This window comes from Lissotriton vulgaris, chromosome 10, assembly GCF_964263255.1.
Source record: "Lissotriton vulgaris chromosome 10, aLisVul1.2, whole genome shotgun sequence".
In the NCBI taxonomy this organism is placed as follows: Eukaryota; Metazoa; Chordata; class Amphibia; order Caudata; family Salamandridae; genus Lissotriton; species Lissotriton vulgaris.
The window spans coordinates 1060376114-1060398625 of record NC_141698.1 but is presented as its reverse complement, the minus strand read 5'-3'; the positions used below and the strand labels follow the sequence as shown (position 1 = coordinate 1060398625).

The following is a 22512-nucleotide window of genomic DNA, read 5'->3' as shown; positions in this document are numbered from 1 at the left end:
AGACAAACCCTCATCAGCTCCCTGAGTAAGCATAAAACTAGAGGGCAAGACGCAGACTGAGAATTGATGGCCTGTACCACCGCCAGATTATCCGACCACATCAAGACCCTACGCGCGGCTAACTTCGCTGGCCAAAGGTGAAAAGCTACAACAATGGGGAACAGTTCCAGCACCGTGATGTTGGAGGTCACTCTCTTTTTTCGCCAGACGTTCGGCCACTTTTGCGCGCACCAGTCAGTGTCAAGAATAACCCCAAATCCTTCCCTACCAGAAGCATCTGTGAACATGGCCAGTTCAGGCGACCCTGCCCACGGCGCCCTCCAGACCACAGAGCCGTTGAATTCAGCGAGAAACACTGCCCACATCCTGAGATCCTCCTTCATGCCCTTACTAAGTCTCACCAAATGGTAACTCTTCCTGCCTTTCGCGCATGCCCTAGCCAGCCTGCGCGCGAAGACCCTTCCCGCCGGAATGACTCTGGCGGCAAAGTAAAGTTTCCCCAGCAGCCCTTGCAAGGAACTTAGCATCACTTTCTCCTGACCTAGAGCCAATACAATGGACTGCTCCAGGTCCCGAACCTTGTCCGCTGGTAACCTACACTCCCCTTTCACCGTATCAATCTCAATTCCTAGGAAAGTCAACACCTGTACCGGCCCCACTGTCTTACCAGGAGCTAATGGAACCCCCAAAGTAGTGGTTAGTTCCTCAAATTTCTGCAATGCCTCGCTGCACTCCATAGACCCTTGAGACCCTACAAAAAGGAAGTCGTCCAGGTAGTGTGACACCCCTTTTATTTTATTTATTTATTTATTTATTTACTGGCATTTTTAAAGCGCAACCAAATACCCGTAGGTGTCTCGGCGCTTGACTGCAGTAATGTCTATCCTGAGAAGTAGGTACGGTGAGCTGAGGATGTGAGTTACTGGTCAAATAACCAAGTTTTCAATTGTTTCCTAAACTGTAGGAGTGATGAGCTGGATTTGACGTAATGAGGTAGGGAATTCCAGATCCTAGAGGCTGCGGCCGGAAAACGACGGTCGCCCCAAGTAGCTGTTCTGCTGCGTGGAGTGATTAGTTGATTGAGTGTAGAGGAGCGGAGTGTTCTGACTGGATTGTAGAGTTTTAATTGATCTTTAAGGAAGCGAGGCCCCTGGTCCTGCATCACTTTGTACACTATACACATGGCTTTAAACTTTATCCTATTTTGGATGGACAGCCAGTGATAGGTTCTCAGGGTATCTGAGATGGGAGTGAATTTGGGTTTTTTGGCTAACAGGCGAGCAGCCGCGTTTTGTACAGTCTGTAGTTTTTTTGTGACTCTTTTTTGTGCATTTAGAAGAAGGCCATTGCAATAATCAAGGGAGGTAAGAACCAGTGATGTAACCAGGGTCTTGGCGGCCGTGTCAGGTAGAAAAGGCAAGATTTTTCTAATCATCCTGAGTTTGTAGTGGGCCGTGGAAGCTACCTTGTTAGCATGGGTCATAAAGTTGAGTTGGTCATCAAACATGACTCCCAGGTTTCTTGCCTTAGAGGCGGGACAGGGTGGGGTGCCAAAAGTTGATGGCCACCAGGCTGTGGGCCAAGATGGTGAGAGCTTGCCAAAGATGACCACCTCCGTTTTATCGGAGTTTAGCTTTAGGCAGTTACCTGCCATCCATTCTCCGATTGCCATCATACCAGCTTGGAACCGTTCGGCCACCTCCTGACCATTATCCTTAATGGCCAGAACGAGCTGCGTGTCGTCGGCGTATGAGGTTTTTATTCCGTAGCGAGACTGTAACGCCCACTGCAGGAAGCTGCTGAATGCTTCGAAGTATGCGCACGACACTGAGCACCCCATCGGCATGCATCGATCATAGTAGTACATTCCATCCAACTTGAAACTTAGCAGGTGTTGACAGTGGCGTCACTAGGGGGGTGCGGGGGGTGCGGGGGGTGCGGACCGCACCGGGTGACACCCTCACATGGGGGTGACACCATGCTGCTCCCCGGCGCTGTAGACTTACTACAGCAGCTGGCTCCGTCAGATAGTTAACAGTTAAATCTGTCTCTCCTCTCAGAGTCCATGAGGTGCTACAATGTTGCAATCTGCTGCGACGGACCCAGCGCACCCCGGGCCCTCGGCGAGGTTGTCAATCACTGAAGACTTCCTACCCTTGGCTCAACAGAGCAGAGGCGAGGAGAGATTATTGGATGTTGGGACCTCAATTCCGGTTGCCTCCAGAACACAGGAAGTCATTAGAAGTGGCGGGGAACTGGAGAGAGGCAGAGAGTCAAGCTTCTGCTGCCTCGGGGCCTAGGGTGCGTTTAAAAATGTAATTATTACCTCGGCGCCCCATACCTGTCCATGACTGACTCTCAGCATGGGCCGCCCGCGCATCAGGCAGTGTAAACATCCATATTGCAGCAGTGGGAGACTGGAGACCCCCCTGCAGCTCAGTGACGTGATTCCGAGACGAGCGAATGAGAGATAGAAGTAAGTAATGGCCAGGTCTAAGCGGCGCTATTACTAGTAGAACCTTGAAGTGTGTCGTTTCCTCCACTCTGCCTTAATGCACTTAGCAGATGAAAGTATGTGGACAGTGAGGATACGGGCCTCCTTTGTAGTGTACGCACCTCAAGCTGCCTAAGCAATGACCCCCACTGCCCCTCCCCTGAGACCATTAGAGCCCTTTCAAAGGGTCCACTTGGCCCGTGTACGCATCTTTGCAGTGTCTCGCACTTAGCCCTGCGGGTAGTGGAACACCCTCAAAGTGCCCACGTGACTAGGTACTCGGCAGGGCCTTTTATGATACAACCCCATGTGCAGGATGGCGTTATCTATAAGCTCCACAGCTCCTTCCTTAACACCAGAGCCCTTTCTTGGTCCCTCCAGACAAGTTCTGCAGACACACCCATCTGGGTCCGTGTATGCCGAGGGCAGAGAGAGAAATGGAGCTAGAGGGAGTAAGACAGAGAAAGAGAGAGAGCAGAGTGAGAAAGACAGAGAGAGAGGGAGCTAGAGGGAGTAAGACAGAGAGGGAGACAGAGGGAGCTAGAGGCAGTAAGACAGAGAGAGAGGGAGCTAGACAGAGAGAGGGAGATAGAGGGAGTAAGATAGAGAGAAAGGGAGCTAGAGGGAATAAGAGAGAGGGAGCTAGAGGGAGCAAGACAGAGAAAGAGGGAGCTAGAGGGAGTAAGACAGAGAGAGGGAGCTAGAGGGAGTAAGACAGAGAGAGGGAGCTAGAGGGAGTAAGACAGAGAGAGAGGCAGAAAGAGGGAGCTAGAGGGAGTAAGACAGAGAGAGAGAGAAGGAGCTAGACAGAGGGAGAGGGAGCTAGAAGGAGTAAGACAGAGAGAAAGGGAGCTAGAGGGAGTAAGACAGAGAGAGAGGGAGACAGAGGGAGCTAGAGGGAGGGAGAAGGAGACTGAGGGAGTAAGAGAGAGAGGGAGCAAGACAGAGTGAGAGGGAGCTAGAGGGAGCTAGAGCGAGCAAGACAGAGAGAGAGGGAGCTAGAGGGAGTAAGAGAGAGAGAGGGAGCTAGAGGGAGCAAGACAGAGAGAGGGAGCTAGAGGGACTAAGACGGAGAGAGAGGGAGCTAGAGGGAGTAAGACAGAGAGAGAGGGAGCTAGACAGAGCAAGACAGAGAGAGGTAGCTAGAGGGAGCAAGACAGAGGGAGCTAGAGGGAGTAAGAGAGAGGGAGCTAGAGGGAGTAAGACAGAGAGAGAGGGAGCTAGAGGGAGTGAGACAGAGCGAGAGGGAGCTAGAGGGAGTAAGACAGAGAGAGAGGAAGACAGGGAGCTAGAGGGAGTAAGAGAGAGAGAGGGAGCTAGAGGGAGCAAGACAGAGAGAGGGAGCTAGAGGGACTAAGACGGAGAGAGAGGGAGCTAGAGGGAGTAAGACAGAGAGAGAGGGAGCTAGACAGAGCAAGACAGAGAGAGGTAGCTAGAGGGAGCAAGACAGAGGGAGCTAGAGGGAGTAAGAGAGAGGGAGCTAGAGGGAGTAAGACAGAGAGAGAGGGAGCTAGAGGGAGTGAGACAGAGCGAGAGGGAGCTAGAGGGAGTAAGACAGAGAGAGAGGGAGACAGGGAGCTAGAGGGAGTAAAACAGAGAGATGGAGCTAGAGGGAGCAAGACAGAGAGAGGGAGCTAGAGGGAGTAAGACAGAGGGAGAGTGAGCTAGAGGGAGTAAGACAGAGAGAGAGGGGGCTAGAGGGAGTAAGACAGAGAGAGAGGGAGACAGAGGGAGCTAGAGGGAGTAAAACAGAGAGGGAGCTAGAGGGAGCAAGACAGAGGGAGCGAGAGGGAGTAAGAGAGAGGGAGCTAGAGGGAGTAAGACAGAAAGAGAGTGAGACAGAGGGAGCTAGAGGGAGCAAGAGAGAGGGGGAAGGAGACTGAGGGAGTAAGAGAGAGAGAGGGAGCAAGACAGAGTGAGAGGGAGCTAGAGGGAGTAAGACAGAGAGAGAGCTAGAGGGAGCTAGAGCGAGCAAGACAGAGAGAGAGGGAGCTAGAGGGAGTAAGAGAGAGAGAGGGAGCTAGAGGGAGCAAGACAGAGAGGGAGCTAGAGGGACTAAGACGGAGAGAGAGGGAGCTAGAGGGAGTAAGACAGAGAGAGAGGGAGCTAGATGGAGCAAGACAGAGAGAGGTAGCTAGAGGAAGCAAGACAGAGAGGGAGCTAGAGGGAGTAAGAGAGAGGGAGCTAGATGGAGTAAGACAGAGAGAGAGGGAGCTAAGGGAGTAAGACAGAGAGAGAGGGAGCTAGAGGGAGTAAGACAGAGAGGGAGACAGAGAGAGCTAGAGGGAGTAAGACAGGGAGAGAGGGAGCTAGACAGAGAGAGGGAGCTAGAGGGATTAAGATAGAGAGAGAGAGGGAGCTAGAGGGAGCAAGACAGAGGGAGAGGGAGCTAGAGGGAGTAAGAGAGAGATAGAGGGAGCTAGAGAGAGCTAGACAGAGAGAGGGAGCTAGAGGGAGTAAGCCAGAGAGAGAGGGAGGTAGAGGGAGTAAGACAGAGAGAGAGGGAGTAAGACAGAGAGGAAGACAGAGGGAGCTAGAGGGAGCAAGACAGAGAGAGAGGGAGCTAGACAGAGAGAGGGAGTAAGAGAGAGAGAGGGAGCAAGTCAGAGTGAAAGGGAGCTAGAGGGAGTAAGACACAGAGAGAGAGCTAGAGGGAGCAAAACAGAGAGAGAGGGGGCTAGAGGGAGTAAGAGAGAGAGAGAAGGAGCTAGAGGGAGTAAGAGAGAGGGGGCTAGAGGGAGTAAGACAGAGAGAGGAAGTTAGAGGGAGTAAGACAGAGAGAGGGAGCTAGAGGGAGCAAGACAGAGAGAGAGAGGGAGCTAGAGGGAGTAAAACAGAGAGAGGGAGCTAGAGGGAGCAAGACAGAGAGAGAGGGAGCTAGAGGGAGTAAAAGAGAGAGAAGGAGCTAGAGGGAGTAAGAGAGAGAGAGCAGGAGCTAGAGGGAGTAAGACAGAGAGAGGGAGCTAGAAGCAGCAAGAGAGGGAGAGAGGGAGCTAGAGGGGGCAAGACAGAGAGGGAGCTAGAGGGAGTAAGACAGAGGGAGAGGGAGCTAGAGGGAGTAAGACAGAGAGAGAGAGGGAGCTAGAGGGAGTAAGACCGAGAGGGAGCTAGAGAGGGAGCTAGACAGAGAGAGGGAGCTAGAGGGAGTAAGACAGAGAGAGAGGGAGACAGAGGGAGCTAGAGAGGGAGCTAGAGGGAGCTAGACAGAGAGAGGGAGCTAGAGGGAGTAAGACCGTACCTAGCGCGGTACATTTCCGACAGAGGTGGTCCATGCGGTAAGTTGTGAGGGGGTGACACCATGAGTTACCCGCACCGGGTGACACCAACCCCAGTGACGCCACTGGGTGTTGACTGCTGGGGTGCACTGGCAACAACCTAAAGGCTGACTCTATGTCTGCTTTCGCCAGCCACGCCCCCACACCCGCTCTCCTGACTAAATCCAATGCCACATCCAGTGAGCAGTAAGAGACGGAGCAAGACCCTTCCTCCAACCCATGGTTAACTGATGCTCCCTCAGGATGAGAAAGGTTGTGAATCAGCCTGAACGCACCTGGCTCCTTCTTAGGTACCACCCCCAGTGGCGACACCACAAAGTCTTTTAACGGTGGACTTGCAAAAGGGCCCGCTACTCTCCCCAGCAATCTCTCCTTCTCCACTTTGGATCTCACCACCAGAGGCAAATCCCTCGCGGATCTCAAATTCTCAGCCTCTCTGGGGGCCTCACAACCCACATATGGTATCCTGAAACCTTCGCTAAATCCCGCCAGCAACATGAGCCTGTCACGCGCGAGCGGATATCCCTGCAAGAGGGGCAACAAATTGTTCAAAATTACAGGCGAGGGTCTCTTGCACGCCCCTGCTGTACTGCTTGTACATTCATCCAGAATCAAATCGGGGGCGGGGGAAGAGTTGGAGTGAAGAGGCGGTGCGCTGGGTTTATTGCATGCTACCTGCCTCCTTTGTAGGCTTGGGAGCGCCCCCTTGCTGAGTGGCGCACGATCCCGCTGCGTGAGAGCCTCCACACTTGTTGCATGAATGCCCAAACTTACAAGACTTCCCCCAGGCGCAATAACCGGCGTTGAAAGATCGACAAATACCCGGGGATGCTCTCTTAAAGAAGCCTTTGTTACCCCCTCTATTCCTGTAACCACCCCGAAAGGACTGTCTGTCCTGCTGCTGCTCGCTCCTCTGCGAGGCGTTGTTTGAGTACTTGCCTACCTGCTTCTTGTCTAAAGCCCCCCCATTACGAAGCAAGTTGGAGCCCATATGGTCTAGCCACAACTGAACCTCCTTCTGATCCCATCTCATCTCTGGACACAGGGACATCCTTCGCCTAAACTCCAAGTCATAAGACACCCAACCTTGACCACCCCAACGCGCAGCCTCCTTTCGTATCAAGGTACTGTACTGAACTAGCGCCTGCGCCTGTTCTGGATATTTCTCCAATATCACCGCCTGGAAAATTGCAAATGCATCTAGCCAATTTTCTATGGTTTTTTCAGGCCATTGTTGGTATTTGGTCTTTTTATCCTCCTCCTTAACTCCAGCCTTCCTGACATCAGTTCCTTCCTGACCTAACAGCAGTAGCGAGAAGATATCTATCAACTCCCTCTTCCATATCAATTCCTTGGCCGCTAACGGAACTTGCCATGCCAGGTGACAATGACCCGACAACAGGGGCGCGGCCGCCACCCGAGGCTCAGTGTTAGGGGTAGAAGGAGATGCCGCCACCCGAGGCCCAGTGTTAGGGGTAGAAGGAGATGCTGCCAAGGTAACCATGCTAACTGCGCTTCCTGTAGAAGAAATGGTATTAGATGACACAGATGAAACCCCAGCACCACTGCCCAATGTAGGGTCCACAGAGGTACCAGTGTTTTGCGCGGGAGTGACCAATCCCGCAGCCACAGGGACTGCCGTGTCGCTGACAATGGCTGGCGCAAGCAAAACAGGCAGGGTGGGCTGCAACAGCGTGGGAGGCGCCACAGTGTTATCGCTCGCCAACGCCGTCGAAGAGCTCGCCACCACGGCAGGGGTGTTAGTCACTTGCACGAGCGACGTCGTAGAAGACAAAGCCGCCGCCGGCTGAGCGCCCCACACAGAGGCCGCCGTCTTCGCCCCCCCACTGTTGTCCGCCGGTGTAGCTGCAGTCTTGTCAATCTGTGTTGGCGGTACCATGGCTCCAATGAGCTCTCTCATGAATTCTTTAAGGGAATCAGACTGTCTTGCAAGGTCCTCCCGAGTGGCATACACGGGCTGAACAGGGGCAGGTTCCTTAGAAACGGCCTGTGCCCCCCCAGCAAAGAGTTTCTTGGCGGGGGCTCAAGTTGTGCGGACACCGCTCTGCTTTTCCCCGATGAGACGCCCGGTAACGCCCCAGGCAACGCGTGTCTGGGCGGAGGCTCTATATGTGCGATCACAGCTTTGTTCTTGGCTGCTGGAGGGTCAGGGCGGGAACTCTTTGGATGTCTGTTTCTTAGCCCGTTTGGAAACTCTAGTTGGCCCCGCCTCTTGCGATTCAACCTCGGACAATGGAGCCTCGCAGATGACCCCAGAATCATCCTCCTCCGCCTCCTTCAAGAGCCCCTCGACCCAGGCTAAACCTTTCCTCTTGGCCATCCGCATGAAGGCCGCCCACTGTGGTGCCTGACTCGCATCAGGCAGCGAGTCTTCCACCTGCGACATCTGAGTGAATAGCGATGGGGATCCCTGGCTTTCCATGCTTGACGATCCGTTCAAAATCTGAGGATAGGAGGATAAAAGACAATAAGCAACGTCCTCTGCGATGGAGTGATATGGGCTCCCTTACACGGGTCACGCACCGATCACGACCCAGCCCATCTTACTTACTTTGAGTGCTGCGACTGTGGCGACTGCGCGCGTGCGAGCGAACTCCAGACCCGACAACACAACGCTTGCACTGCTGCTCCCAATCCGGTCCACAGGTCCACCCCGATCTTCTATTGCTCCCCTATTCCTCTCTGCAAGAGAAAACCCAAATTAGGAACGTGCCTCTAAAATTCTTTTATTACATTTTCATGTGACTTACTGACCACAGTAAGCCAACCGTTTACCTATGCCGTCCCTGTTGACAGTCCCGAGACCTTGTGCCTTTTATGCGTCTGTAAAATTAAACACATGATGAGATGCCCCATGCCCCCCCCCGCCCCGTAGCCCAACTGACCCCCCGACATTAATCCTAAGATCCTAAGCCTCGACTAAACCTTCTGCAGACACTACCCACGAGGGTGCGTACCAAACAAACCCCTGTAATAAACCCCCACCACCTGCGCCACTCCTTGCGTGAGCTGTGAATCCTCCATCCGCGAAGCAATCCTGCATAAAGACAAATCAACATGTGAGTCGCCCCCCCCACCCACGTTGCGCTTACTCTTGCCAGTCCCAACTACCGCACCCCTAATACCTGCTCCCTTGCTAAATTCATCCCAGACCTCCGTTCTATAACCTAACCCATTCCGCTGAACCTCCCCCTTCCCACGGCATTCATCAGCATCTAATAATGTCAAAACGTGCATCAAAATCATATGCAAATATAATAACCACATACTAATGTTTCCATGTGCGTTTGATTTTTTTTTTTTTTTAGTAAACATTTCTTCATTATTACAGTAAACATTTCTTCATTATGTGACATTCTTAGAGCTTCTTCTTTAAACATAAATCGAAACATTTATTAAATTGTAGCGCCATTATTTATCTGGCGCTTACTTCCCGTGACGCGGACTCAAGCGCATTAGCAGCTAGCAGCACTGCCTCACATCACAGGCCCGCCGCGCAGGCCGCATTCCAAAACCCGCCCCCCGACCGGGCCCGAAGGTGCAAGGCACGAGCGCATTCCTGACCCGACCCCCCGAAGGCCCGAAACAAAATCCCCGCCGGCCCTCTCCCCTGCCCGCCCCCCCCCCCCTCCCTGCATTCCGAGACCCGCCCGCCCCGTCTCCGTCCCAAAGGTGAGAGGAGCGGGCGGCCGCCCTAGTGCCAAAGCCCCCAAAAGCCAAAGCACGCGCACGCAGCGCTACACCCCACGACACCCACACAACTTGAGAATGAACAAAAGCAGCCCCCGCTGCACAACCTATGCCGGCAAAATTGAAAACCAAGAGGCGCCGACCTTACCGCTCTACAGGATGTCCCGCCACCTACTGGCGCAGTGAAGGAGCCCCCCCCCCTCCCTAACATGCGCCCCCACCCCCTAACATGCGCCCCCCCACCCCCCAAGCCCAACTCCAATCTCGACAGCCCCCCGTAGCAGAGCGGGTCGAAAATCAGGGCCACCTTCCGAAAGCGCGAGGCCCCCCCGCGGGGGCACCTACCGACCCCTCTCGAAGCGCTCACACCCCTTGTAATCCGGGACAAAGCAGCGCCCAAACTCGCAGCAAGTTGAACCAGGCAAAGATCTGGACCCAACGCCCGCCACCCCACAAAGTAGGCGAGGGCGAGGCCCCCGCGGGGGCACTCACCGAATTACCTGAAGCGCCCCCACCCTTCCCCTTCTCTCCTTTTTTTTTTTTTTTTTACAAGTAGCGCCAAAACACGCCGCAGATCAAAGCTAAGCCTGAAGCTGCCCCACACCTTTTCCACAGCAACGCGCGATGCTGGAAGCACGCCCAGCTCTCGCCACTGTGCAAGCCCCGCACCCCACCCCCCCCAGCCTTCCCCCTCTCATCCCATCGCACAAGTCACTCACCTTAACAAAAGAACGCCGGGCAGTCAGGGTTCGCGCTGCGGGAATTCTCCAGAGGTGGGGGGCGAGGGTCTACTCGCCGCTGCACAGGAACAAAAGAGGACGCCAGACCCTCGCCCCCCGGGCTATATAGCCCTCCCCCCCTCTCCCTCAGGACAGGAAATGATCTAATGCGTGGGGGAATCCCAGGTTGTCCACTGGCTGACCACCTAGTCAGCCAACCACTAGACCGCTCAGGGTCCGTGCCATCCTATGGCACTAAGGATGGCCGCCCTCGCAGGTAGCCACCTTTGGTGTCCCGGGGCAGCCTGTCAAACTTGTGAGAAATGAAGACCGGAGGTCGGCGAGCAGTGTGTGCCCTCTAAACTAACTTTCGAGCATTTTGCTAACTCATTAACTGCGCTCTTGCCGATCCGCGATGAGGAGCACCATTTCTTCACCAGAAACAAGAGACTGCAGGCTTGGAACTGTTTCAGTCCGTGGAAGCGGTACTGCAAGCCATAGTTATTGAAGTTGGCCCCCATATCTTTGGACCTTACTATAAGGATGAATACAGTGTTAATGTATCATACGGGCCACACCCTCACTCAGGGATAATTCCTTTTATGCTTGCAAAGGACTACATGTCCCAGTGTGCTTTGGACGAAATGTGCGAGAATCACCATGACCACTAAGAGGCTTTAAACTGAATAAATATGGCCGGAAGGCGCAAGCACCAGCGAGACCGTGATGCCTGTTTGAAGTCAGCCAATGAAGAAAAGGATTCTCACCTCGAAACGCGTCAGCTAGAAGAGAAAATCCAAAACCTGGGAACCAACATTTGAGAAATGAAGACCGGAGGTCGGCGAGCAGTGTGTGCCCTCTAAACTAACTTTCGAGCATTTTGATAACTCATCACCTGCGCGGTTGCTGATCCGCGATGAGGAGCACCATTTCTTCACCAGAAACAAGAGACTGCAAGCTTGAAACTGTTCCAGTCCGTGGAAGCAGTACTGCAAGCCATAGTAATTGAAGTTGGCCCCCATATCTTTGGACCTTACTATAAGGATGAATACAGTGTTAATGTATCATACGGGCCACACCCTCACTCACGGATAATTCTTTTTATGCTCGCAAAGGACTACATGTCCCAGTGTGCTTAGGACGAAATGTGCTAGAATCACCACACCCAGTAAGAGGCTTTAAACTGAATAAATATGGCCGGAAGGCACAGGCACCAGCGAGACTGTGATGCCTGTTTGAAATCAGCCCATGAAGAAGAGGATTCTCATCTAGAAACGCGTCGGCTAGAAGAGAAAATCCAAACTCTGGGAACCAACTTGTGAGAAATGAAGACCGGAGGTCGGCGAGCAGTGTGTGCCCTCTAAACTAACTTTCGAGCATTTTGCTAACTCATTAACTGCGCGGTTGCCGATCCACGATGAGGAGCACCATTTCTTCACCAGAAACAAGAGACTGCAGGCTTCCAACTGTTCCAGTCCGTCGAAGCAGTACTGCAAGCCATAGTAATTGAAGTTGACCCCCATATCTTTGGACCTTACTATAAGGATGAATACAGTGTTAATATATCATACAGGCCACACCCCCACTCAGGGATAATTCTTTTTATGCTTGCAAAGGACTACATGTCCCAGTGTGCTTTGGACGAAATGTGCTAGAATCACCACACCCACTAAGAGGCTTTAAACTGAATAAATATGGCCGGAAGGCGCAGGCACCAGCGAGACTGTGATGCCTGTTTGAAATCAACCCATGAAGAAGAGGATTCTCACCTAGAAATGCGTCGGCTAGAAGAGAAAATCCAAACTCTGGGAACCAACTTGTCAGAAATGAAGACCGGAGGTCGGCGAGCAGCGTGTGCCCTCTAAACCAGCTTTCGAGCATTTTGCTAACTCATTAACTGCGCGGTTGCCGATCCGCGATGAGGAGCACCATTTCTTCACCAGAAACAAGAGACTGCAGGCTTGGAAATGTTTCAGTCCGTGGAAGCAGTACTGAAAGCCATAGTAATTGAAGTTGACCCCCATATCTTTTGACCTTACTATAAGGATAAGTACAGTGTTAATATATCATACGGGCTACACGCCCACTCAGGGATAATTATTTTTATGCTCGCAAAGGACTACATGTCCCAGTGTGCTTTGGACGAAATGTGCGAGAATCACCACGCCCACTAACAGGCTTTAAACTGAATAAATATAGCCGGAAGGCACAAGCAAGACCGTGATGCCTGTTTGAAATCAGCCCATGAAGAAGAGGATTCTCACCACGAAACGCGTCGGCTTGAAGAGAAAATTCAAAATCTGGGAACCAACTTGTGAGAAATGAAGACCGGAGGTTGGCGAGCAGTGTGTGCCCTCCAGACTAGCTTTCGAGCACTTTGCTAACTCATTAACTGCGCAGTTGCCGATCCGTGATGAGGCGCACCATTTCTTCACCAGAAACGAGAGACTGCAGGCTTGGAACTGTTCCAGTCCGTGGAAGCAGTACTGCAAGCCATAGTAATTGAAGTTGGCCCCCATATCTTTGGACCTTACTATAAGGATGAATACATTGTTAATATATCATATGGGCCACACCCCCACTCAGGGATAATTAATTTTATGCTCGCAAATGACTACATGTCCCACTGTTCTTTGGACGAAATGTGCAAGAATCACCACGCCCACTAAGAGGCTTTAAACTGAATAAATATGGCCGGAAGGCGTAAGCACCAGCGAGACGGTGATGCCTGTTTGAAATCAGCCCATGAAGAAGAGGATTCTCACCTCGAAACGCGTCGGCTAGAAGAGAAAATCCAAAATCTGGGAACCAACTTGTGAGAAATGAAGACCGGAGGTCGGCGAGCAGTGTGTTCCCTCTAAACTAGCTTTCGAGCATTTTGCTAACTCATTAACTGCGCGGTTGCCGATCCGTGATGAGGAGCACCATTTCTTCACCAGAAACGAGAGACTGCAGGCTTCCAACTGTTCCAGTCCGTCGAAGCAGTACTGCAAGCCATAGTAATTGAAGTTGGCCCCCATATCTTTGGACCTTACTATAAGGATGAATACAGTGTTAATATATCATACAGGCCACACCCCCACTCAGGGATAATTCTTTTTATGCTTGCAAAGGACTACATGTCCCAGTGTGCTTTGGACGAAATGCGCGAGAATCACCACACCCACTAAGAGGCTTTAAACTGAATAAATATGGCCGGAAGGCGCAAGCACCAGCGAGACCGTAATGCCTGTTTGAAATCAGCCCATGAAGAAGAGGATTCTCATCTCAAAACGTGTCGGCTAGAAGAGAAAATCCAAAATCTGGGAACCAACTTGTGAGAAATGAAGACCGGAGGTCGGCGAGCAGTGTGTGTCCTCTAAAATAGCTTTCCAGCATTTTGCTAACATATATATATATATATATATATATATATATATATATATCTATATCCAGAAAAGCATTTCCCCGTTCGGGAGCCCCAGACTCTTTAGGGCGGCCTCACACAATGAGCACGGAGCAGCTCATCAAACACCCACAGGTCACACAAACACCGTGAGGCCCAATACTGTGAAAGTGGCTTTATTTCCAAAATCCCGCATCGCCAATTTCCATTTGTCTAACGTTTCGGCACCATTGCCTTGATCACAGACTGGAACACAAGCGCCCAGGTGCACTTGAGCGTACTTTAACTGATTACATCACGTGACTGACATCACCATACTACTGTATATATATATATATGGTTAATTAATAAAGTATCTATTGGGAGTTTTATGTTTTTTAAATAGTTAATAGGGTTATGTTTCATATAAGTTATGCATTTGAAGTGAAATACTTTTCCTAGTGTTGCATAGACTGGACTAGGAAAAGAAAAGTTTACCCCTCCAACATCCAACACTTTCCCCACTTTTGCATAGACTTGAGTGGGAATAGTAAATGTTACCCCTCCAAAATCCAACGTTTTCCCTACTGTTGCACAGACTGGAGTGCGAATAGTAAATGTGGCCACCTCCTGCCCTGAAGTCTAATGCTTTTCTTACTGTTGCATAGACTGGAGTGGGAATAGTAAATGTTACCCCTCTGGAGTCTGATGCTTTCCCAACTGTTGCAGAGATTAGAGTGTGAAGAGTAAATGTTACCTCTTTGGAGTCTAGCATTTTCCCTACTGTTGGCAGGCTGGAGTTAGAATAGTAAATGTTACTCCTCTAGAGTCCAACACTTTCCCTAGGTTGCATAGAATGGAGTGGGATTAGTACATTTTACCCACCTGGAGTCTAACACTTTCCCTACTGTTTCCGAGACTGGAGTGGGAATAGTAAATATTTTTCCTCTGAAGTTCAAAGCTTTCCTCTATGAAGTCCAGCAATTGAGTCCAAAGCTTTCTCTATTGTTGCACAGACTGTAGTGGGAACAGCAAATATTTTTCCTCTGAAGTTCAAAGCTTTCCCTACTGTTGCAAAGATTGGAGTGCGAATAGTAAATTTTACCCCTCAGGAGTCCAACAATTTTCCTACATTGGGCCTTGTCATATATAAGGATCCTGCGGCATTTTTACACCACTGGAACGTCACTTTTTTAACTTTTGGGTAGCGCAATATGCCTAGGTAAATTTACAAGGCCACATAAAGCCACTTTCTGTTACTTTTCATGATGGCCTTGGAAATATGTCCCCCTTTCAAGCAGAACACAGCATGAAAGGGGTGCTCCATGAGTGTTGCTGTAGGGTGTTCCCTTGCAACACCCATGGAATCTGATACATTCCAGACTAACGAGAAATCGTAAACCTGGGAATGCGTCAGAATCTAACGCCACCCCAGTGGTGGTGTTAGGGAGGCGCCACGAGAAGACATGTTTACATTTTTCCTTGTTTTTCCTTTTTCTGTGTGTGCTGTATTCTGTACTGGTATGGGTCTGTGAAAGGGGTTGTGAATGGTTGTGTGGGAGTGGGTGTATGAAAGGTTCTATGCAGGTGTGAGTGATTTGAATTATCATCAGTGATGTTACCTACCATGTCTGAGTAATGTAATATGTGAGGTCATAAGCAATACATTGCAGGCGTGCGAGTAATAGTAAGAGCCAGCTAACTATAACTTCTGAATTTCACTGGTTTTGTGTGAGTGAAACCTAAGCCTAAGTATAACGTCCCTACAACCTTTGTTTTTTTCAGTGAATTTCTAAGGTTTAAATGCTAATTCCTAACTATGACGTCCCTGTAAGACAGTTATAGTTACACCCATGTTTCCATAGGAAAAGAGGATTTTGACTTTCTTATGTCTTAGGCGCTGGTTGGCGAATCTTCATGAAACTTTCTGAAAATAGTGTTATAGGAAGTCTTGTTGTGCATGGCAAGTTTAGGGGTGACCCATCAATCAATTGTTGTTAAAAAGGGGGCTAAAAAAAAGTGTGTTTTCCCACATTAATTCCAATAGGATGCGTAGTCCAACCTACACCCTGAGCCACTGGACAGAATTACACCAAATTTGGTAGAAAGGTAGATTTGTTTATTCAGATTGTACTTTATGTTATTTTGTGTGAATCCATTCAGAAGTTGTTGAGAAATAAAACAAAAAAGTTAGCGATTTCTGTGGCCGAGGATATTTCATGATTACATCATGATTAATCGCTAAAAAAGACAAGCTGGTGCAGGGAAATGCAGAGCTCTGATTTGCTGCCAACACTTCTACCAAAAAGTGTTGGCAGCCATTTTGTGGCTTGGCATGAATTGAGTCTCAGGATTTTTTTTTTTTTAAACAGAAAAGGGGGTAGGGTTGAAACACCTGGACACCCTGGGCCTCTTGGGGGGTCCCGCACTTAATTAATGATCGGCCCGAGTGGGCCAGGTCTCTGGGGCATTTTAACCCCTTCGCTGCGGCGGGAATTCCGCCGCAGCGCTAAGGGGGTGGGGCGGCCGAGCGGCGGCCGAGCGGCGCTCGCATGCTCGTGACGGAGCCGCTCCGTCACGAGTCGCGGTTGAGCTGTGCTCGTGACGGAGCGGTTCCGTCATGGCCCGCCCCGCTCAATGGAACGTCCAGCGCAGGCGTGCCGAGCGGGCCATGACGGAACCACTCCGTCATGAGCAGAGCTCAACCGAGGCTCATGACGGAGCGGCTCCATCATGAGCATAGAACGGGTTAATGAAGGAGGGGGTTGCATGCCCCCCTCTCATGGAGCTTAGTGATGCCCAAGTGACAACCACCTTCCCAGGCTTTTGTAAAATGGAATGCGGGGTTGCAAGCAACTGGCTGGAGCACCAGGAACCATCACTATGAAGGGGCAAAATTGAAGTACGGAGGGGGCTGTGCACCCCCTCCTAGGGCCATGAATTGCCCTGGGGAACACCTTCCGCCAGAGCCAGCTTCTGCTATGTCCCAGGGCGCCCACCCCCAGTAAATACCTCTTTGCTATGGCTTGGAGGGAGTTTTACAGCTGCTGCCAAGCTATAACAAACTGTGCTCGACTTCTAACAAGCAAGAGGATAAAAATGCTCTCTCTTGGTAGAAGCGGAGCACAATTGCTTTTACACAGAGGGAGCTGCATGTTTAGAAGCGTCCTATGTGTAAATGCAATGCTGGCTCCTTCAGAAGGCGGGGAGCTGGCAGGGATCATGGTAGCCATTCGGATTCCTCAGCCGGTCTACAACAAAAGCAAGTAGGCGCCCTGGGTGGGACCAGGGAAACCAGAAGAGAGCCTGGGCCCCAGGAAAGAGGTCCCAGGGGCCGATATTGGCCCAGGAGGGGTGGGGACATGACAACCCTCCCTTAATTAAATACATAAATAAAAAGGCTGGGCCCTGGGGGATGGGGTCCTGGGGCCAAAATGTGCCCATTAGGAGGTCTGTCGAACCCCTCCCTTTAAGTTAACATTTTATTTTTAAATAGACCACGGGCGATGGAGTCCCTGGGCAGATTTTGACCTAGGAAGGGGGCTGCTAGCCCCCTTCCTCATTTGGAATAGGCTTGGCCCCAGGGGATGGCTCCATGTGCCAAAATTGGCCCAAGGAAGCGGAGCCGCGCTGCCCCCTCCACTTATAAATACAAAAATCATATTTAAAAACAACTGCAAATTGACTGGAGGCCCATCCCCTTTCACCATCACTATGCAAGTGTGTCTGCTGGCGCGCAACTGGTTTGGGAGATAGCATACCCTTGGCTGCCAAGGGTGCTAGGGGCCAACAAGCTCCCCTGTTACCTTCAGTAAGTCCCACACAGCCTGATTTTCGAGAGAACTTCGGAGGTCACGCCCCCTTTCTACACCGCTCTGCACACGTGCCTCCTTGCACACTGGTGCTTGGGGGATGAAGTTCTCTTGGATACTGGGAGTAATTGGGGGCCAACAAACCCTCATCTTACCTCTAGTAAGACCAACACAGCGTGATTGCTGAAAGTACTTCAGAGGCCATGCCCCTTTTCTCCACCACTGTGCAAACCTGCCTCTTGGCGCATTGCTTACAGACTGTAAACACACCCTCACTAGTATTGAGCCCCCCTGGAATCTTGATGTCTAATTCCAATATGTAACAAGTTTCCAACCATCTTAACATGGACTCTCTGAGAAGGATGTACGTTTTTACAGCGCATGCTTTTACCACGCGTACCTTTACAATGCAGGTTTTTCAACGTAAGTCGTTACAACGACTTGCGTTTGGGGGTGCTGGATAGTGAATAGTTTAATTTACTATTCCAACTCCAGTCCCCGTGGATAGTAGGGAAGGTGTTGGATAGTAAATTAAACTATTACCTATCCTAGAGCGCCCCCCAGCGCAAGTCGTTGTAATGACTTGCATTGAAAAACTGCGTTGTAAAGGTACTGCGTGGTAAAAGTTGCGTCGTAAAGGATGTTTCCCCTCTGAGAATAGGGAATGCATCCAGCGCCCGCCCCTAGAGCCTGGATTCCACTGGCCGTCCAAATTACATCTTTAACTTTGAAACATGGCGTGCGGGCCTGTAATGGACGCACAAACTCTGATATCCCCCTCATATGTGCTTACAACAGAGTGGGTAGGGAGTCAAGACTCGACTATATTCTGGTACAACTTGCCTTGTAGTCACACATCATTGACTTCCGGGTAATTGCTAGGGAGGATAGCGACCACAACACACTGGAACTAGAATACTCCCACCCTGGTTTAGATGTCAGGGGTGCAGAGGCAGAGGCCCCCATGCAAGGGCTTGTGTTAACAAATAATAGACGGAGAGTAAGGTGGGAGAAATTAGTGTCCAATCCTGAGAAGTTAGGAGGGCTATATGCCCGGGTTATCCCCATACTCGAAAAGGCCTGTGCAATAACGGAACAACCCAGCACCCAGGGCGCAAATAAAAAGCTGTGGTTGTTGCACGAGGACCTAATTAAGTCAGTGTCCGGAGTTCTTTTCTCGACTGTAAAAAGTGGTAGTGGTTGCTCCATCTGCCTTTCCTGGTATAACGCAGCATGCCGTAAGGCAAAATCTGACCTGTTAATTTCAATCAAGGAAGGCAAGGAGAGAGCCGAGATCAGGACCAGGAGAAAGGCTTACAGGCATTTGATTGCCCATGCCAAGAGAGAATGGGAACAGGAAAAATGGGAAACCTCACCACTTCCTTAGCTTCCAGGGACTCTCGTAAATGTTGGCGCATTGTCAACACAGGGTCCGAGGAGCTAGCCTCGGCTATAGAACCAAACATCGCTCCCAAGGTATGGCAAGACCACTTCCAGTCCCTGTATAGTGTAGACTACGGGGCCCTAAACAACTCCTCACTGTCCACTAGCGATCTCCCTGAAGGGGATCCCTTTACAGAATCGGAGGTACGAGTAGCGATCGCAGGGCTGGCATCAGGCAAGGCATCTGGCTTGGACGGTTTACCGGGTGACCTATTCAGACAGGAAACTGAAGTATGGGTGCCCTATTTAGTGACGTTATTTAACGCAATCCTGAGGGGTATGGCGGTGCTGGGTACTTGGCTGGGCGCAGAGATTGTCCCAATATATAAGAAGGGATCGCCTCTGCTCCCAGCAAACTACAGACCCATCAGTCTTATCGATGTTCCTCAGAAAATATTCGGTAGACTGATACTCGATCGCCTCCAAAATTGGATCGAGGAATTCACCATCCTGAGTCCCTACCAGGCTGGTTTCAGAAGGGGGGTTTCAACCACGGACCAGATCTTCCGTCTGAATCTCTTGTTCTAGAAGACCGCGAGAATCGAGGGCGGCAGCTTGTACACGGTTTTCGTGGACCTGTGAGCAGCCTTCGACCTAGTGCCAAGAGACAAACTATGGACTGTCCTAGCGGACCTAGGGATCCCGGTGGATATCTTGTCAATTCTGATAAGATTACACCAGGGGAACTTCGCCAGGGTAAGGTGCGGTAGAGGTGGGGCACTCTCAGGAAGATTCCCCGTTGACAGAGGGGTAAGACAGGGTTGTGTGCTTGTGCCGACCCTGTTCTGCCTCTTTGTCAACGGGGTAATCGACCACCTGAATAGGCTGAGTGACACTGACGCTCCTAAGCTCAATGGCAGCAGGGTGCCCGCTATCATGTTTGCGGACGACACCTTGATGCTGTCTAAGTCCCCTATGGGAATACAACGGGTTTTGGACGGGTTCTCGACCTTTTGCGTCGAGCGCGGGTTGGAGATCAATGCCCTAAAAACCAAATACGTGATCCTCAAACCGCCCTCCTCAACTCGTCCGAATCCCACCATAGGGCCTTCAAGACTCGACAGGGTTCTCACCTTCGAATATCTGGGGGTAACCATCAACCAGAACATGACATGGGACTCGCACCGAACCAAGGCAAACATGAAACTGGTTCAACTAGCCGGTGGTATCTGCAGGATGGCAAGTGGGTTGACTCGCAAGCCTTTTGGTCCCCTACTTCAAATTTACAAAATGCAGGCAAGAGGGGCAGTCACCTACGGTGGAGAATTATGGGGTCATACAACTGCCAAGAACTTGCAGATTAGCGAGAATAACTTTATTAGGCAGCTGGCAGCCCTACCATCTAGTACTCCACTGCTCCCGCTGAGATTAGACTTGGGTCTTAGACCTATTACAGAAGAGCTGGGACTAAACCCCATAACTTTTTGGCGTAAAATCTGGAGCACGCCAGAACTATCCAATTATAGGGCTGAGCTCGAAGAGATCTTACGCCTACCCAATGCTGCGCAAATCCCATGGTTGAGATATATCAAACAGACATGTGAGACACTAGGAAGACCGGAACTGTGGTCTGATCCAGGAAATGCATGCAGTAGGATCCCACGCAAATGTCTTTCCAGGGTTTTCTATGAGCATAAATTACTCGTCTCAACTGAGAGCACATGCGTGGGGTCTCTAACAAACTTGTTTATTAAATTTAATGACTCATACCACCTAGAGCTTGTTCTTGATGGCATCAGCCCTTTTCTTACCAGGAAATTATTTATGCAGTGGCGATATGGAACCCTCCCTCTTAGGGCATTTACGGACCACTGGTCAGCCTATCAAAGACCTAGGAAATTCTGGCTTGTTTCACTCCTTAAAAACCTTGGTTTCACGCACTATTTCCCAGCCTATAGAATATTAAAGACAGAACTATCCCCGCCAATTGTGTTTGCAGTGGCAACATTTTTAACAGCAATGTGGCACACCCGTGACCGCTACATTTAGCCAGATACAGGAAAATGTATTGCCTCTGGTGATTTCAAAATTTATTGTATTTTAACTGATTTTAAACAGATTAACTGCATTATTTTTTATATTCTCTTATATTGTACACTGCTTATATTGTCTGTAATTGTTGTATTCTTTTATGATCTAAATTGATCGAAATAAAGACTAAATAAATAAATAATCCAGTAAATAATATCTAAGTTGTTCCATATTGTTGTTATGCTTCTCTTTAAAGTGACGGGCAACAGAGTAGGTGGAATCCCAATTAATAATTGCCCTTATGTGCTCTAGTATGCCTTTGTGGGCCTGTAATTTGGCGCTACCAATGTAGCAAAGTCCAGAAGAGCACTCCTGCATATACACTGCTTTATCCATTTTACAAGTAAGAAATGTGTTTATCTTGGTTACTCTATCACTGAATGGGTTTGAATAAAAGAGTTTATTCTCCCCAAATGTACAGGCTCAACAGGTTGTACATTTATAAAAACCTTTTCTGGTGGTAAACCAAGTACCTGCCTCCATTACCTCTGGGTTGCTCTTAACCAGAGCATTACTCATGGAGGTGGCTTTCCTATATGGAATGGACCGTGCTCTGGGCAATAAATGACCTATGATCGGATCATCCAATACTAATGGCCAATTGCGTCTGAGGATGTTCCTCAATTGTTTTTCATGTTTGTTGTACGTGCAAATCAATCTCATTTGATCTACAGATTCTATTGTATGTATAAGTTGTCTCACCACTTATATTACCAAACAGTCACTCCGATGTGTTACGTAGTTGTGATTTCGCAATTGCTGTATCTATTGTTTTGTTTTAATAACCTCTTGCCAAAAAACTCAATTTACTCTCCTGTTGCACCTTTGCCAGGTCAGAATTTTTGCTCCATATTCGCCTCAACCTAAGCATTTCCCCATAGGGTATACTTTGAATCAAATGGTTGGGATGAGAGCTGGTGGCATACAGCATGGAATTACCCGCTGTTTCCATGCGATGTAACAAAGTCACTAGCCTATTATCTAAGCCTCAGACCTGAACGTCTAAAATGTTAACTGTGTGCGAGCTCACTGATGCTGTAAAGTTGAGATTGATATCATTATCATTGATCACTGTAACCAACTCCAAGGCACTTTCCTTGGTGCCTCGCCAGCCGATAAACAAGTTATCAATAAATCTTAACCATGTGACTACATGTTCATTTAATGTGACCCTGTGTTTGGCGTTGACGACCAGCTCCTTCCACCAGCCCATCTGTAAACATGCATAGCTTGGAGATAATCTGGCCCCCATGGCAACACCCCATACCTGCTGATAGATATGATTTTAAAACATGAACAGATCCTTTTGTAGACAAAACTGTCATATTGATCAACATTTTGCTGTGTTGGAACAAGCTGTTTGCTCTATTGCTCAGATAAAGTTCCAGTGCTCAAATGCCATCCTTGTGTCTGACGCTCGTGTAGAACAATGTGAAATCGAATGTCATAACGATTTAATCATCATGCCAACCTATATCGTGTATCCTCCGAAGAAAATCCCTTGTGTCTTGGATATAAGAAGGTAGACCTTTCACATAGTCTTCCAAGAAATAGTCTATATAGCGCTGCATGTTCTGCAATAAGCCATTTTGTGCAAAAATTATTGGTCTACCTGGAGGCCAAGTTGGATTCTTATGGACCTTTGGTATAAAGTAGATTACCG

The 22512-nt window shown here is 49.8% G+C and overlaps 1 protein-coding gene across 1 annotated transcript; it reads right to left on the bottom strand.

Moving 5' to 3' along the window:
* Nucleotides 1–6430: 6430 nt before the first annotated feature.
* On the bottom strand, nucleotides 6431–7669 carry LOC147689311 (uncharacterized). Its single transcript, XM_086939913.1, has one exon. The coding sequence runs from the start codon at nucleotides 7667–7669 to the stop codon at nucleotides 6431–6433; it is 1239 nt and encodes a 412-aa protein (XP_086796039.1).
* Between the last annotated feature and the right edge of the window lie 14843 nt (nucleotides 7670–22512).